Source organism: Trachemys scripta, chromosome 25 (assembly GCF_013100865.1).
Source record: "Trachemys scripta elegans isolate TJP31775 chromosome 25, CAS_Tse_1.0, whole genome shotgun sequence".
Lineage (NCBI taxonomy): Eukaryota > Metazoa > Chordata > Testudines > Emydidae > Trachemys > Trachemys scripta.
Genome location: NC_048322.1, coordinates 1,722,213 through 1,739,670, shown reverse-complemented (window position 1 = coordinate 1,739,670; position 17,458 = coordinate 1,722,213). Strand labels below are relative to the sequence as shown.

At 49.6% G+C, this 17,458-nt stretch overlaps 2 protein-coding genes across 4 annotated transcripts in view; both read left to right on the top strand.

Moving 5' to 3' along the window:
- The window catches only part of LOC117869996 (zinc finger protein 239-like), a 1,162,621-nt gene that overhangs the window by 105,740 nt on the left and 1,039,423 nt on the right, over positions 1-17,458 (top strand). The window lies entirely within an intron of this gene.
- The window catches only part of LOC117870047 (zinc finger protein 436-like), a 41,749-nt gene continuing 24,898 nt past the window's right edge, over positions 608-17,458 (top strand). The window contains exon 1 of the mRNA XM_034757235.1: positions 608-3,251. Within this exon, the coding sequence (XP_034613126.1) occupies positions 3,218-3,251 (34 nt within the window). The 5' untranslated portion in view covers positions 608-3,217. The remainder of the gene's footprint in view (positions 3,252-17,458) is intronic.

Below are 17,458 nucleotides of genomic sequence, written 5' to 3'. Positions count from 1 at the left end.
CAAATGGTCTCTATGTAGGGTTGCTTCTCACAGTGCTAAGATGTAGCCACCTCTGGGGTGGATTCATGGTGGCCATTATTTGCTAGTGACAGAGCATGAAAATTTCTTAACTATTTTGGCCCTCCAGGCCTTCCATTCTCCTGCTAACAAAGCATCCCCCGGGGCTCCCTCTGCCTGTGTGACTGGCCAGAAGGGGGCGGTGATAAATTTCTATCCACTTCTCAGACACTGTGAGGTAACACTGTCCCTGGGGCAGGGATGGGTGTTGTGTGGGGAGATTGCAGCTGGAGCTGAAGGGGCATTGTGGTAGGGGAGGCCTCTGGATGACTGGGCAGAGGGTACCCTAGTCAGGTTGGTTGGTTCTGGAGGTTTGGAGCTTAGGGGGTGGTTGTGATGTGCCCAGCCCTGAGGCTATGGGTCCTGGAGGTAGGTATTGTCGGCGGCCTGTTGGCTGCAGAACAGTGAGGGTGAGCATCTCTTGGGGAGGTGGGGCAGGGGGTTAGAGGGTGCCTGGTGTTGTGCCAGGAGCTCTCTGCCTGAGCTTCCTACACTGGCTCCTGGGATCGTTGCTGTGCCCGGTGCTGGGGGGGGGGGGGGGGGCCCCTGGCAGTAGGTCAGGGGATGCCAGGCAAGCAGAGTGAGGGGTCCCACAGTAAAGCATCAGGGGGTCCCAGGCAAATGGCGTGGCAGATCCTGCTGGAGGGCAGGCAGGGGTCCTAAACAGGCAGTGTGGGAATCCCAGGCAGGCAGTGGGGGACCGAGTTCCCAGTAGGGGGTCCCTGGCTGCTGGGGTTCTTGGTGGGGGGAACCCTTTGGGATTCCCAGCCTGGCTGGTGAGCCTCTGAAGGGTATCTGAGGTCCCTGGACTGGGATGCTGGGGGCTGGGTCCCAGGGAATATCTGGTGGGACCCTGGCTGTGGGGTCTGGGCTCGGGGTACTGGGGGGTGTCTGGGGGCTGCTCCTGACCTCGCTCTTTCTCCCTGATCCGCTTGTGCCAGAATCCTGGGGGCATTTCCTGTCCATGCCCAGTCACTGTGATAACTTTCTATCCACTTATCAAACACTGTGAGGTGAAAGCACAGATTTTGCTTTTCTCCTCTCTTGAAAACTGCAGGAACTTCCAGTTCCATCAGGAAAATTCATGCCAGTCCTTGTCCTAGCTCTTGGGGGTAGGGGATGGGAAGGGGGTTAGCACTGCCACACAAAGGTCTCTTCCACAGCATTCTGGACTCATTCTTTCTGAAATCTGGTTTCACTGAGACCACTGTTAATCCAGTCACTGCATGGAAAGACAAGGAGTGACTCCAGATGGACAGTGGGGCAAATGAGATCAGCAGTTCTCCCTGTGAGGAGGGGCTCTCATTAGCTGCTCTCCCCAGAGAGCTGAAGGAGGGAAGCTGCTCAAATGCTCTGTCCTTCTCTGCTCAGGATATTGGGGTTCAGCTTCCTGGGTCAGACGCTGCAGCCTCCATTGTGATCTGGGAGACCAGGCTTAGCAGCTGCTGCTCCTACAGCAGGGTTCTGTGCTGGGATGTGACCTTTTAACTAAAGCTTCTTCTCTGCCCGGCCCAGGTGATGACTTTCTCAAGCTGGTACTAGCCCTCTGGGGCAGCCCTGGGCCCTGTTAATACTAAATTCTGAGCCAGAGACTCCAGGTAACTAAAAGAAATGAAGGGAAAATGCTGGGGTGTGGCATTAAAATGACTCTACGCAAACATCCTCCCCTCCCCCACCCCCAGTAATTTCTCCTCCCATTAGCAATTTCAGGAGTAAATCCAGCCATGGGGAGCAAACAACCCAGGAATGGGACCTTCCTACCAGACGGGCAGGGAGAGAGGACAGGGAAAAGGAGATTGAAGGAGAAAGAGAGACTGAAAGTGGCCGTGAGAGAGAAGAGTATTGAGAGAGATTTCCAGATCTCTAACCTGCCCAGACAGATGTATTACTGCACCCTGGGTAGAGTCACTTTCCTGTGGACAAGATGAGGATCAGACAAAGTTAAACCCAGTTCCTGATTCCATATCCCTCCTGCTGGGGTGTGGCTCCCATAACATCAGCGTCCGAGGGAATTATCGAAAGTGACTCCTTTGGTTCTGCTTTTTTCTAGCCTTGTGTTCAGAGACTTTCTTACGGGATGAGGGGAGGGAGAGGGAGAAGGAGAAGGGAGGTTAAAAATCTCTCTGTGGGTTTAGCCTGGCAGTAGGGCCAGGTCTACACTGTAATAAAGAGATTGAACATTTTCCCAGCATGGTAGAATCTAGGATATCTGTCTGCAGAGAAAGAGCCTGGGGGAATAGTGATGTGAAATTAACTAAAGCCTGTTCTGAAACCTCCACAACTGCCCTTCTCAACCAGACAGGCTGGAGAATGATGTCCATGTTTCGCTCCAGCTCATCCCATCTTCCCATGGGATAGGGAAGAGAAATTGCTGCAGTGGAGCCAGTTCAGGTAGGGATTATTGAGGGGGTTCCTGGTGGGCTCCTGTAGGAGGGAGAGGGACAGGGACAGCAAATACACCGGAGATGGGAAGGTTTGCACGCTCTGGTCTGGAGGTTGGAGCGGGACAGGAAATGCACAGGGTGGAGAAAGGGAGGAGGACAGGGTATGGCAAACCTGCTGGGAGTTGTTTAATAAGTGGCCTAGATTCTAGGAACAGACCCATGAGGTTCGGAGGTGGACATGCCCTAATTTGTGAAACAGAAAATAACCCACCTACATGGGGCTAGGAAAACTGACCAGACTCATAGTTCTGGAGCCCAATCCAACTAATCAGCTGCTCTGAGATATGAAGGAGGCACCCACCAGTGAGGCTTAGGGGAGATTCCCCTCCCTTCATATCCAGTGCCTCACAATGAGGAGGGTGTTTGGCTCCCTAACAGGGAGCTCTCCGTGGACCCTGCTAGAGGCTCCATCTCCTGTATTAATCTGTGGCTAGTAGGTGTGTGATGGATCTGCTGGGAGAGACAAGGGGCTCTCTCTTCGTCCCCTCACTCTGGTGTTTCCTGGATTCTCTGAGCTGGGTGGGGGTGGGACTCTGTTGACTGCGATCCATCAAGAGCTTCTATTTGATTGGCTCTTCTCCCCCATGAATAGTGGGGCAGCAGGTACTGAATGTGGGACTCTTGCTCTTTCAGAGGCCGGTGACCTTCGAGGAGGTGGCTGTATAGAAGAGTGGGCTCTGCTGGACCCCACTTAGAGAGCCCTCTACAGAAAAGTCATGCAGAAGAACTATGAGATTGTGACCTCGCTGGGTAAGGATTTCTGTGCCTATGGTTATTAGAAGGGGAAAAGAAGAGAAAAGGTTCACGCCAGCCCCACAATGCCATCTCTACTCTGCCCTGTTTCTGCATCACCCCAACATGCCACTGACACATACAATACCACTCTACCCTTTTCTCCTACAGAACATTGACCCTGCCAGCAGGTAGGGGACCTTGCGGGACAACTACTGCATTGGTGGGGTGCAAAATAAACTTTATTAAGTAAATGCAAAAACAGGGAAAATTCACTAGTGAGGGGTACGGGGTTTGTTAAGGTAGACAATTGGGGAGGGGTTTCTTTTAGTAAATAGGATAGTGGGGTCCAATACAGTTGGTAACCAATTAACACTGAAGTATAAATGTAACAGGTAGCTAACAGTTCCTATGTAAAAGGTGTGTCACCGCAGCATATAACCAACAGTTATGGGTTAAATGTGTTAAATAACCAACAACTCTAGGTAAAAATATGTCACAGTGGTGTAAATGTAAAATGTGAGGTGTGTTAGAGAGAAAAAGGGTAACCAATGGGGTTTTATGCTAGACTTCAGTAATACAATTGAGGTTTGGCAGCAGCAGAAGTGGGGTGAGCACGTGGGGGAAGGGATTAAAAGAGAGAGAGAGAAAGGCAGTGGTAGAGGAGTGAGGTTGGGGGATGGGGGAAGAGGAGCATGTGGTGGAGTAGAAACCAAAGGCAGAGGCGCTGCAGAGGGAGATTTAAACTCAGGGAGACACAGAGAGCAGACAGGCTGCAAGTTTAAACAGCAGAGAGACTGCAACGAATGACTGGCAAGCTCGGGGGGGGGGGGGGGGGGTTGTGGGAAGACAGACTTAACCGCAATTATACAGAACACAGTAAAATCTTATCTATGATCTAACTTAACCAAGACTACACAAATTAGCAAGTAACAGAACACAATGCAACAATTTTTTTAAACCTAACTTAACCACAGCTATGCAAAATGAAATTACAACTTATCTAGACTAAGAACCTGATTCTAATAGGTGCACCTTACACTATGCCACTTCTTTGATCGGGAGGGGGAGCAGTTCCGGAGGGCAGAGTGGTGTGTGCCCAGGGTACAGCCCTGCGGGGTGGGGGGGTTAACTAGTGGTGGCTGCAGCAGTGGGGTGGCTGCAAGCTGGCAGCCCAGGATAATTGACTTTATTCCTTGACTTTAGCAAAGCTTTTGATACGGTCTCCCACAGTATTCTTGCCGCCAAATTAAAGAAGTATGGGCTGGATGGATGTAAGAAGTAAGGTGGATAGAAAGCTGGCTAGATCGTCGGGCTCAACGGGTAGTGATCAATGGCTCCATGTCTAGTTGGCAGCCGGTTTCAAGCGGAGTGCCCCAAGGGTCGGTCCTGGGGCCGGTTTTGTTTAATATCTTTATTAATGATCTGGAGGATGGTGTGGACTGCACTCTCAGCAAGTTTGCAGATGACACTAAACTAGGAGGCGTGGTAGAGGGTAGGGATCGGCTACAGAGGGACCTAGACAAATTAGAGGATTGGGCCAAAAAAAACCTGATGAGGTTCAACAAGGACAAGTGCAGAGTCCTGCACTTAGGACGGAAGAATCCCATGCGCTGCTACAGACTAGGGACCGAATGGCTAGGTAGCAGTTCTGCAGAAAAGGACCTAGGGGTCACAGTGGACGAGAAGCTGGATATGAGTCAACAGTGTGCTCTTGTTGCCAAGAAGGCTAACGGCATTTTGGGCTGTATAAGTAGGGGCATTGCCAGCAGATCGAGGAACGTGATCGTTCCCCTTTTTTCGACGTTGGTGAGGCCTCATCTGGAATACTGTGTCCAGTTTTGGGCCCCACACTACAAGAAGGATGTGGAAAAATTGGAAAGAGTCCAACGGAGGGCAACAAAAATGATTATGGGTCTGGAGCACATGACTTATGAGGAGAGGCTGAGGGAACTGGGATTGTTTAGTCTCCAGAAGAGAAGAATGAGGGGGGATTTGATAGCAGCCTTCAACTACCTGAAGGGGGGGTTCCAAAGAGGATGGAGCTCGGCTGTTCTCAGTGGTGGCAGATGACAGAACAAGGAGCAATGGTCTCAAGTTGCAGTGGGGGAGGTCCAGGTTGGATATTAGGAAAAACTATTTCACTAGGAGGGTGGTGAAACACTGGAATGCGTTACCTAGGGAGGTGGTGGAGTCTCCTTCCTTGGAGGTTTTTAAGGCCTGGCTTGACAAAGCCCTGGCTGGGATGATTTAGTTGGGAATTGGCCCTGCTTTGAGCAGGGGGTTGGACTAGATGACCTCTCGAGGTCCCTTCCAACCCTGATATTCTATGATTCTATGATGGAGGCGTGTGTATGGAGATGGATGATAGACAGACAGGTGGGTATGGGGATGGATCGTTGGATAGATGGCTGTGTATGGGGAGGGAGGGATGGATAGAGGGGTGTGTATGGGGATGGCTGGATGGATAGATGGAGGGGTGTGTGTATATGGATGGATGGATAGACAGACAGCTGAGTATGGGAATGGATGGATGGATAGAGGGGTGTTGTGACGAAGTGGGACTGTTCTTAATGTTTCCTCTGAATACTGTGTGGGTGCCTCAGTTTCCCCTATGCATTTCTTAAGTCTCTACATGGTGGGGAAAGGCCAGTGCGCATAAATCACTGACACTCTGTCTCCCTGGCAACAAATGGCCAGGGCCCCTTCGCCCCCTGCAAGGTAATAGCTAAAGGTGAACAAAGAGATCAGGTGACCTCCTGGCCCAGGAAAGAGACAAAGCCGGGAGAAGGAGGGGCTGGAGGGGGTTTCAGAGTTGGAGCTACCTGGGGACTAGGAGTGAGGGCAGACGTGGGTGTCTGGCTCTCCTAACCCCAGAATGGACCCGGCCGAGGGGTCCCGTTCGTCGCTGTACCTACAAGCTCTGTTTTAGACAGTGTTCCTGTCATCTAATAAAACTCTGTTTTACTGGCTGGCTGAGAGTCACATCTGACTGCGAAGTGGGGGGTGCAGAACCCTTTGGCTTCCCCAGGACCCCGCCTGGGTGGACTCGCTGTGGAAAGTGCAAGGAGGGACATATGCTGAATGCTCCCAGGAGGTGAAGCCATGTGAGCGTCTTGCCCTGAAGACGGTCTGCTCCGAGGGAGAGGAGGCTCCCCAAAGTCCTGACTGGCTTTGTGGGGAGCAGTTTCAGAGCATCGCCCAGGGACTCCGTGACAGGTGTGTATGGGGAGGGATGGTTGAATAGATAGAAGGGTAGGGATGGGGATGGATGGATGGATAGAGGGGTGTGTATGGGGATGGATGGATAGACAGGTGGGTATGGGGATAGATCAATGGATGGATAGAGGGGTGCGTATGATGGGTAGAAGGATATGGCTATGGATGGATTATGGCTAGGGTAGATGGCTAGAGAGATGAATATGATGACAAAAAAGGACCTAGGGGTTACAGTGGACGAGAAGCTGGATATGAGTCAGCAGTGTGCCCTTGTTGCCAAGAAGGCTAACGGCATTTTGGCCTGTATAAGTAGGGTCATTGCCAGCAGATCGAGGGACATGATCCTTCCCCTCCCTTCGGCATTGGTAAGGCCTCATCTGAAGTATTGTGTCCAGTTTTGGGCCCCACACTACAAGATGATTGTGGAAAAATTGGAAAGAGTCCAGTGGAGGGCAACAAAAATGATTAGGAGGCTGGAGCATGTGACTTATGAGGAGAGGCTGAAGGAACTGGGATTGTTTAGTCTGCAGAAGAGAAGAATGAGGGGGGATTTGATACCTGCTTTCAACTACCTGAAAGGGGGTTCCAAAGAGGATGGATCTAGACTGTTCTCAGTGGTGACAGATGACAGAACAAGGAGCAATGGTCTCAAGTTGCAGTGGGGGAGGTCTAGGTTGGATATTAGGAAAATCTTTTTCACTAGGAGGGTGGTGAAGCACTGGAATGGGTTAGCTAGGGAGGTGGTGGAATCTCCTTCCTTAGAGGTTTTTAAGGTCAGGCTTGACAAAGCCCTGGCTGGGATGATTTAGTTAGGGATTGGTCCTGCTTTGAGCAGGGGGTTGGATTAGATGACCTCCTGAGGTCCCTTCCAACCCGGATATTCAATGATTCTATGATACAGTCCAGGAAGGCACAGCCTAGCAGTGGCACAGGCTTATTTCCAGCAGCAAAGGCGCTGCGGAGCAAGAAACAGATTACAGATACAGACCAAGGAGTTAGCTTGGGTCTGTCTGCTGGGGAAACAAGGCCAGCAGCTAGGACAGGGGGAGTTTGCAAGAGGGAGTTCTTACCAATCCCCAGGACAGCAGCAAGCACAGAGACAGGAACGGCAGTAGTATTGGAGGATGGAGAGAGGACTCGATTCGCTTACAATAATCAGGAGATCTCCAGGCACAAATTTGTTGTTCATGGGAGGGGAGTTTAAAAATGGGAGTACGCTCAAAAACAAACGAGAGCGGGGAAAGGGCCCCCCAAAGACCCCTAGCTGATCAGACCAGGTGGCAAAGCAAGGACCTTCGAGGTCTGATCAGAAAATGTCCGGCTTTAAAGGCAAACTCAGGCAGTTTCCCACCAGTACTTTTGATTGGCTCCTCTTGATACAGGGGAGGAGAGAAGGCAGGGAAAGGCTGCAGGTAAGCATAGGCATGCCTGGGCATGTTCTGAGCCACAGGTATGACTCATATGCTTAATTAGTTGGCCACTGCAGGTCTTGCATTTCTGGGCAGTGCCCCCCACACCGAGCCCGGGTCTGAACAAAGGAATCAAACAAAAAAGCAAGAAGCCCCCTCCCTAGGCAGAGCAATGGCTCCAGTTAGTCTGTATAAGCCATTCCTATGAATAGGGCTGTGACTTTAGTTAGCACAATGGCCAGGAAGGGCGGCCACACAGGACAAACAGAAAGGAGAGGGGGGAAAGGAATGCAGCAGGGGGACAGCTGTAACAGACACACCCCAACATGCCACTGACACATACAATACCACTCTACCCTCTTCTCCTACAGAATACTTTGGGAACAGAGCACAGGAGCAGTATCGCACAGTGTCAAATATCTCCTGTTTGCTCAAGTAAAACTGGGGGTTAGGTTCAGCATAACCAACAGAAGGTTCCTACTCCTGGCTTTCTCTCAAACCCTGAGCTTTCTCCACCCAAACCAGAATGTGCTTGGGGTGTAACAAGCAGGCTGCTGGAGTCAGAGCTGTTGGTCCAGGGTTACTTATCACACAGACACTCCGTGCGTTCTTGAATGCTGGCTGGGGGTATCCAGACAACGGAGCTCCAGCAGCAGAACACTGAATCTCACCCAGGATTACAGATGACACAACTCCTCACTGATCTGGATTGCACCCGTGCATGTGAAAATAGCCTAGGTTGGTAGTGAGACTTCTTTAGACCTGGAGATTCTTGCTCCTCCATCAACATGTGTAATAGCTACAATCTCTCTCCTCTGCAGGCTTTTTGGATCTTGGAGTGCATCATTCCTGAAGTCACATGACCTGATTCTTATTTTTCACATTCTGCCTTTCCAGACTAATTAGAGCAGGGGTCTCAAACACATGGCCCGTGGGCCACATGCGACCCATGGGGTGATTTTCTGCAGCCCGCGAGCCTCTCGCAGCCCCCTCGCCCTCCCCCAATGTTTACCAGAGCGGCTCCAGCCGGACGTGCACCGGGAGCAGGGCAGGCTCCCTGCCTGCCTGCCCTGCCTTGCGCAGCTCCGGGAAGAGGCTGGAACATGGGGAACGAGGCGCGGAGGGGCTGTGTGTGGCTGTTGCTTCAGGCAGTGCCCCCAGCAGCTTCCATTGGCTGGGAACAGGGAACCACGGCCAGTGGGAGCTGCTAGCGGCGGTGCCTCAAGCAACAGAAACACACAGTCCCTCCTCCCCCCCCTTCCCCAAGTTCCAGCCTCTTGCGGGGGCAGGGCAGACAGGCAGGGAGCCTGCCCTGCCCCCGGTACACGCCAGGCCAGATCCTGCCCCCCGAACCCCTCCTGCAGCTGAACCACCTGCCCTGAGCCCCCTGCCGCACCCTACACCCTGACCCCCTGCCATACCCTGCACCCCTCCTGCACTCTGACCCCCTGCCTCACCCCGCACCTCTCCTGCATCCCAACCCACTGCCCTGGGCCCCATGCCACACTCCTCCTGCACCCCGACCCCCTGCCATACCCTGCACCCCTCCTGCACCCTGACCCCTGCCCTGAGCCCCCTGCCGTACCCTGCACCCCTCCTGCACCCTGACCCCGGCCCTGAGCCCCCTGCCGCACCCTGCACCCCGACCCTCTGCCCTGAGCCCCCTGCCACTCCCTGCACCCTGACCCCTTGCTGTACCCCTCACCCCTCCTGCACCCCACACCCCAACTCCCTGCCCTGAGCCCCCACCACACTCCTCCTGCACCCCCTGGGGGCAGAGTTGGGGTGGGGATTTCGGGGAAGGGGTTGGAATGGGGGCGGGGAAGGGGTGGGAAGAGGTGGGGCGGGGCCTCGTGGAAGGGGTGGAGTGGGGGTGGAGCCGAGGACGGCGGGGGGGAGGTGTCAGTAATGCGGCCCTTGGGCCAATGTACTAGTCCTCATGTGGCCCTCATGATCATTTGAGTTTGAGACTCCTGAATTACAGTCTGTTACTCCTGAATAATAGCTTCTAATTTCCCAGTGGTCTCCACAGCCAGGGATTTTCATACTCCCTCCCATTACACTGGACTCACAATATTCCCTAGTACATCAATCCAGCCACACTGGGTCAGATCAAAGGTCCGTCTAGCCCAGTATCCTGCCAGGTGTCCCAGAGGTAATGAACAGAACAGGCAATCAACAAGCGATCCATCATCTGTCGTCCATTCCCAAGTTCTGGCAATCAGTGGCTAGGTACATCATCCCTGCCCATCCTGGCTAATGGCCATTCATGGTCCTATCCTCCATGAATTTATCTTGTTCTTTTTTTGAACCCTCTTGTAGTCTTGGCCTTCACAACTTCCTCTGGCAAAGAGTTCAACAGGTTGACTGTCTGTTGTGTGAAGAAATACTTTCTTTGGTTTGTTTTAAATCTGCTCCCTAGTACTTTCATTGGGTGACTCCCAGTTCTTCTGTTAGGAGGAGAAGTAAATAACACTTGGTTATTTACTTTCTCCACAGAAGTCTTGATTTTATAGACTTCTATCATATCTCCTCTTCGTTGTCTCTTTTCCAAGCTGAAAAGTCCTAGTCTTTTTAATCTCTCCATATATGGAATCTGTTCCATACCCCTAATCATTTCTGTTGCCCTTTTCGAACCTTTTCCAATTCCAATATATACTTTTTTATGGGGTGACAACATCTGCACACAGTATTCAAGATGTGGGTGTACCATGGATTATATCTATCCCTCTCTCAATTATTCCCAACATTCTGTTTGCTTTTTTGACTGCCGCCACACATTGAGTAGATGTTTTTGGAGAACTATCCACAATGACTCCAAGATCCGTCTCTTGAGTGGAAACAACTAATTTAGACCCCATCATTTTATATGTATAGTTGGGATTATGTTTTCCAATGGGCTGCAATATGTGCTATCCTGACATCTAGTACTGCTGAGATCCTGCATTAAGTGATATCTCTGCCCTTCCTGTTCCCTTTCTCTGCTGAACTCCATCAGCCCATGCTTACTGTTCCCAGCTTCCCCAGGACTCTCCCTTTGTCTCAGGACCTCTCTGTCAGCAAGAAGCAGTGCCAGGGAGACTTGCCCTCTATCTGGAGTCTTCAATTTCTGGGACATGGATTTATCTTCTCTGTGTTGTAAGAGGCTCTGTCATAATGAGTGTCTGTGACATTAACCCCTCAGTTCTCCAACCTGGGGTGCCTTTTCCACTGTTTTACTGTGAGAACAGCCCCTCTTGGCCAGTAAACACACAGTCTCCAGCATGTAACTCGCTCCCAGCTACACAGTATTGAGTGGTGCTAGTCAGTCCCTCATGAATTACAACTTGGGAGAACACCAGCAAATTGTCAAGTGCCAGACTTTTCCCCAGAAATGTGCATCTTACACTATCCAGCACGCTACTGAACAACTCAAGCTCATATTAAATATTTCATTTCCTCAGTGGAAAATGACATGCACCAGCCTTGTTTTCCCAAATGGAATTTCCCACAGACTTTAATCCAAACACACTGGTGTGATGTTCCCCTCTGGTGTTATCTGGATTGGTGATCTACTAGGCCTCTCCAATCCTTGACTCTGGGAGCCAGCTTTACCCTGCTGTACTGAGAACCCCCACTCCTGGGCTGTTCATGCACAGCCTCTGGCATATAAACTACTCCCAGCTATTGGCAAGCGAATGACACTAGCCAATATCTCTGGTCCCAGATACAACCCAAGGAACCTCTGTCTTGCAATGTCCAGTAATGCTCACTGGATGATGCAAGATTATGTAAATTCGTCAATTTAACAAAGAAATTCATATGTACCAGGATTGTTATCCCAAGGGGAGACTCTGACACACTTCAAACCAAACACTGCTTCAGGTAGAATAAACAAAGATTTATTGCTATAAAGATAGATTTTCAGTGATTACAAGTCAAAGCTTAACAAGTCAGATTTAGTCAAATTAAATAAAAGCAAAACGCATTCTAAGCTGATCTTAACACTTTCAATGTCCTTATAAACTTAGATGCTTCTCACCACAGGCTCATAGACTCATAGACTTTAAGGTCAGAAGGGACCATTATGATCATCTGGTCTGACTCCCTGCATGCTGCAGGCCACAAAACCGTCCCTACCCCTTCCCTGGACTCTGCTGTTGAAGTCCCCAATCCTGTGTTTTAGTGACTTCAATTGGCAGAGACCCTCCTGCTAGTGATCCCTGCCCCATGCTGCGGAGGAAGGCGAAAAACCTCCAGAGGCTCAGCCAATCTACCCTGGAGGAAAATTCCTTCCCGACCCCAAATATGGCGATCAGTAAGACCCCGAGCATGTAGGCAAGAGTCTCTAGCCTGACCCCTGTTAGCCATTATACTATTTACCTACCATTGCTTGGTATTCCTCGGCTACTATGTTTTACCATTAAACCATTCCCTCCATAAACTTATCTAACTTAATCTTAAAACCAGACAGGTCCGTCGCCCCCACCGTTTCCCTCGGAAGGCCGTTCCAATATTTCACCCCTCTGACGGTCAGAAACCTTCGTCTAATTTCAAGCCTGAACTTCCCCACGGCCAGTTTATATCCATTCGTTCTCGTGTCCACATTAGTACTGAGTTGGAATAATTCCTCTCCCTCCCTTGTATTTATCCCTCTGATATATTTAAAGATAGCAGTCATATCCCCCCTCAGCCTTCGGTTTGTCAGACTAAACAACCCAAGCTCCTCTAGTCTCCTTTCATACAACAGGTTTCCATTCCTCTGATCATCCTAGTCGCCCTTCTCTGCACCCGTTCCAGTTTGAGTTCATCTTTTTTAAACATGGGAGACCAGAACTGCACACAGTACTCCAAATGAGGTCTCACCAGCGCCTTATACAACGGAAGCAGGACCTTCTTATCCCTACTAGATATACCTCGCCTAATGCATCCCAAGACCGCATTGGCTTTTTTCACCGCCACGTCACATTGTCGACTCAGTCATCCTGCGGTCTACAAGGACCCCTAGGTCCTTCTCCTCTTCCGTTACTTCTAACCAATGCGTCCCCAGCTTGTAACTAAAATTGGTATTAGTCATCCCCAAATGCATCACCTTACACTTTTCACTATTAAATTTCATTCTATTTCTGATACTCCAATTCACAAGCTCATTCAAGTCTCCCTGCAGAATATCCCTATCCTCCTCCGAATTTGCAACGCCTCCCACCTTCGTATCATCCGCAAACTTTATCAGCCCACTCCTGCAATCGGTTCCGAGGTCAGTTATAAATAGATTAAATAAAATGGGTCCCAAAACCGAACCTTGAGGCACTCCACTAGTAACCTCCCTCCAACCTGACAGTTCACCCTTTAATACGACCCGCTGCATTCTCCCCATTAACCAATTCCTTATCCACCTCTGGATTTTCATATCGATCCCCATGTTTTCCAGTTTAACCAATAATTCCTCATGGGGTACAGTATCAAACGCTTTTCTGAAATCTAGGTATATTAGGTCCACCGCATTTCCCTTATCTAATAAGTCTGTTACTTTCTCAAAGAAGGAGATCAGATTCGTTTGGCACGATCTGCCCTTCTTAAAACCATGTTGTAATTTATCGCAATTGCCATTAACCTCAAGGTCCTCAACTAGTTTCTCTTTCAGAATTTTCTCCAGCACCTTGCACACTACAGATGTTAAACTAACAGGCCTGTAGTTACCCGGATCACTTTTTTTCCCTTTCTTGAAAATAGGAACCACATTAGCTATTCTCCAGTCTAACGGGACCACCCCCGAGTTTACAGATTCATTAAATATTATTACTAATGGGCCTGCTATCTCCCGTGCCAATTCCTTCAATATTCTCGGATGAAGATCGTCCGGTCCTCCCGACTTAGCTCCATTAAGGTGTTCAAGTTTTGTTTCTACCTCGGATATGGTAATCCCCCATCCTGTATGCCCCTCTGTCACGGTGCTAGTATCCCTAATACCTTGATTGGCCTCATTAAACACTGATGCAAAATATTAATTGAGATATTGCGCCATGCCTAGATTATCTTTAATCTCCTCTCCGGCTATAGTCTTCAGCGGTCCCACTTCTTCTTTCTTTGCTTTCTTCCTATTTATATGGCTGTAAAACCTCTTACTATTGCTTTTAATTCCCCTCGCTAGGTCCAACTCTACACGGCCATTGGCCTTTCTCACTCTATCTCTACATTCTCTGACTTCACTAAGGTAAGTTTCCTTACTGATCCCTCCCCTCTTCCACTCTTTGTACGCTTTCTGTTTTTTCCTAATCGCCCCTTTGAGTTGGTCGCTCATCCAGCTCGGTCTAAATCTCTTGCTTAGTAATCTTTTTCCCTTTTTTGGGATACAGGCCTCCGACAGCTCATGCATCTTTAACTTAAAGTAATCCCAGGCTGTCTGGTTACTTTTCAATCAGGCTCTCCCCTTTGATTAGCGCTTCAGTCGCTTGGTGATGTCTGTAGATGTAGGTGGAAGAGAGAGAGTCAGCATGGCAAATGTCTCTCCCTTTTATAATGTCCTTTCTTCCCCCATGGCTTTGCTGCCCCCCTGCCCTGCTTCAGAGTCAGGTGAGCATTTCTGAGTCTCTCCAAGCAAGGTTGAGCAATTCCCCTGCTGTGGCCTCATGCAGATAAATCATTGCATTGTAGCTCCCTTGCTGGACAATGGCTGTTGATGGGTTGAAACCCCACCTGGGTGTTGGTTACTTTCCTTGCTGCTCCCTCTGGGGAGCCAATATCTGGCTGATTCCCCCAACTTACAGCATGTTTTAGTGACAACCATACTACACAATTCTCATAACTTCATATGCATTAATGATATACATGTATGGATAGAGAGATGACTTTCAGCATATCATAATCTTTCTCCTGATACCTTACGAGGCATGCTTTATACATAAGATCACGAATATATGAAAATGAGGAATACAGGGGTTACAGCATGCTCCCCTGAGGTATACAATGTCACACCTCCCCCCTTAGTTTACTGCAAGAGGGTTAGTCACTGACCAGCTCAAAGGCAGTTTCCCCTTTCACACACAGCAAACCAGGTTTTTTAGGGTTTCTCTGTTTACAGATATTAATTGAAAAGTAGCATTATCATAAGGTTTAACATCCATGTCAAAATTCTTATCCCCAAAACTTAACATTAATACCAAAGTTTTTGGGTTTACAAGTATCTTTATGATACCACGCCCTCTGTTCAGATATTCTAGTTTGAGGTTAGTTTATTCATTGCCCATGGTTTCCTTTGACTCTCTCCCATGTAATCAGTCACTGGCTTTTCCTTCCCTCCAGTGTTCCCTTCTGTGTCCGCTCTTACTTTAATCATGTTTCTGGAATTTTGATGCCTCAGGGTCTGGCAAGACAGGTGTTCAGGGGATCCTGCACATTGGCTGGCCCTTTGGGGAGCGGTCTCTCAACCCTAGGACTGTACATATGTAGAAAATCCAGCTCCCCTTTTGGGGTTACCCTGTGTTTCCCCCTCCCAGCACTGAGTCCTTCCCTGCCTCTAGAGGGCTGGGATCTGTGCTCTCTGGGCTAGGTGTGTTTATCCTTTGATCAGATTCACCTTTTCCCAGCAGCTTTCCCATAATTGCTCTCTGTGTCTCACCAACCTGGGGGAAAACACACCCCTCTCTGTCAGTTGGGTCATTTGTGTTCTCACAAACTACCACCTGGCAATTTCCTGGTCTGAATTCCTCTGCTGTGACAGGCCTTGGAGTTCCATCTTGATGTAAAGAAACACAGTTACTTTTCAAAACTTATCAGAAATAGCATCCTGAAAAATTGGGACCTGGATTGGGGCACCCTCCGCCATCCCTTTCTCAGTCCCTGAGAAGTCAGCTGTGTGACTGCTCCCCTCCAGGAAGTCAGTTACACAGTTCCTTCTCAACAGGCTGAGTGCCTGGGTGCACAGACGCTGACCCAGCTGTCCTCCTACTGTCCAGGGCATCCTGCCCCAAGCGACTAGTGAGGAGACATTCCTGTACCCCCACTGTTCCTTCCGCTGTTTCCTCCTCTGGGCCTCCTCCTAAGACACATTTCTCTGTGCTCTGTAAGAAGGGATCTGTCTCTTCTTCATCTGCAATACTCTGCCAGCTAACAACTGGAACAGTTTCCTTAATTACAGACAACACCTTTCCTGCCCCTGCGCCTGAGGGCCTGTTGCCTTCTGCTGGAAAGGAGCTAGTCTCAGCCCCTCCCATACATGGAAGCACCCTGCTTCCCTGTGTTAGAGTCATAGGAATCCTCACCACCTCAATGGTTTCTGAGATCCCCTGCCCCTTCTCTGGGCTCTCCTCTGGGACACATTGTTCTATGTTCCCTAGAGTCGGTTTTGCCTCTGGTTCAGCTGTGACCTGCTGGCAGTTAACAACCTGGACAGTTCTCTCCCTGGCAGGCATTATACCCCCATCCCTTCCTGGTGTGGTGTTGCCTCCAGCTGCAGTGCAGGAGTTAGTCTCAACCACCCTCCCACCTGGAAGCATGTGGCTTCCCCCAGCTGCAGAAGAATCAAGGAGCCTCTTTCCCATTCTCTCAGCAGATCCTGAGACCTGACCCTTTCCCTCGGGCATACCCACTCCCTCCTGCTGCAGGTAAATACTTTAACCTGAGCTACATGGAAAAAATCATTACCCAGGAGGAGGTCGAATAGGAGGTGTTCCATTATCCCCACAGTCAAAATACTTTCCAAACCTTCCCAAACCACATGGATTTTAGCTAGTAGTATGAGGAATTTGCTTTCACTCACCCCCACAATCTCTGCCATTTGGCCAGGCAACATACTGGTCTTTGGGACCACACTCTGCTTAACCAGAGAGATCTTAGACTCTGTATCCCTCTGCCCCAAGTATTCCCTGCCATCAATTTGGACAGCCTTTACATGCTCCATATCTGGTTCTGCAGAGGCTAACCTCACAGAGTCAATATGATAGGTTTCAATTGATTGGGGGGTTTCTGTGCTGAGGACAACAGAACTAACGAGCTATTGGTTGCCTGCTTCCTCCTAGCATAGGGCATGTATTCCTCAGGTGATCAGTGGAAATGCACTGATAGCACCTTTTGGGCTCTTCTGCTTTTACCGGAGATTTGGGATGAGGGTTATAGGAATGTTTTTGGGTAAGAGAGTGTTTAGATTCCCAGCCCCCTTCTCTCTTCCCCGGGGCAAAATGGGATCCTCCCTTCAACCAGTTTTAAACCCCTCTTCCTCTGGCCCGCCCTCAATAGACGCCTGATTCTGTTCGAAGGCATTAGCTAAAAAAGCGATTTCATCCACAGACTCTACATCTTTGTCCCATAGACACTGCTTCACATCAGCCTTACACATGCTCAGGAAATGCTCTAGAGCAACAAGACCCAACATTCCCTCAAAGCTTGTAACACCTTTACCCCTCACCCATTTTCCCAACAAATCTTTCACTGTGTTTACTCATACCAATATCCCTCTTGAGATTCCTAAATTTAACTCTGTATGTTTCAGGGATAATCTGAAAACTTTGCAAAACGGTATCTTTAAATTAACAATAGTCTAAACTCTAAAGCGTCGTCAACAGGCATTCCACTGAATACATTTCGAGCTTTACCAGTTAGTTTCACAATCAGGGTAGGAAC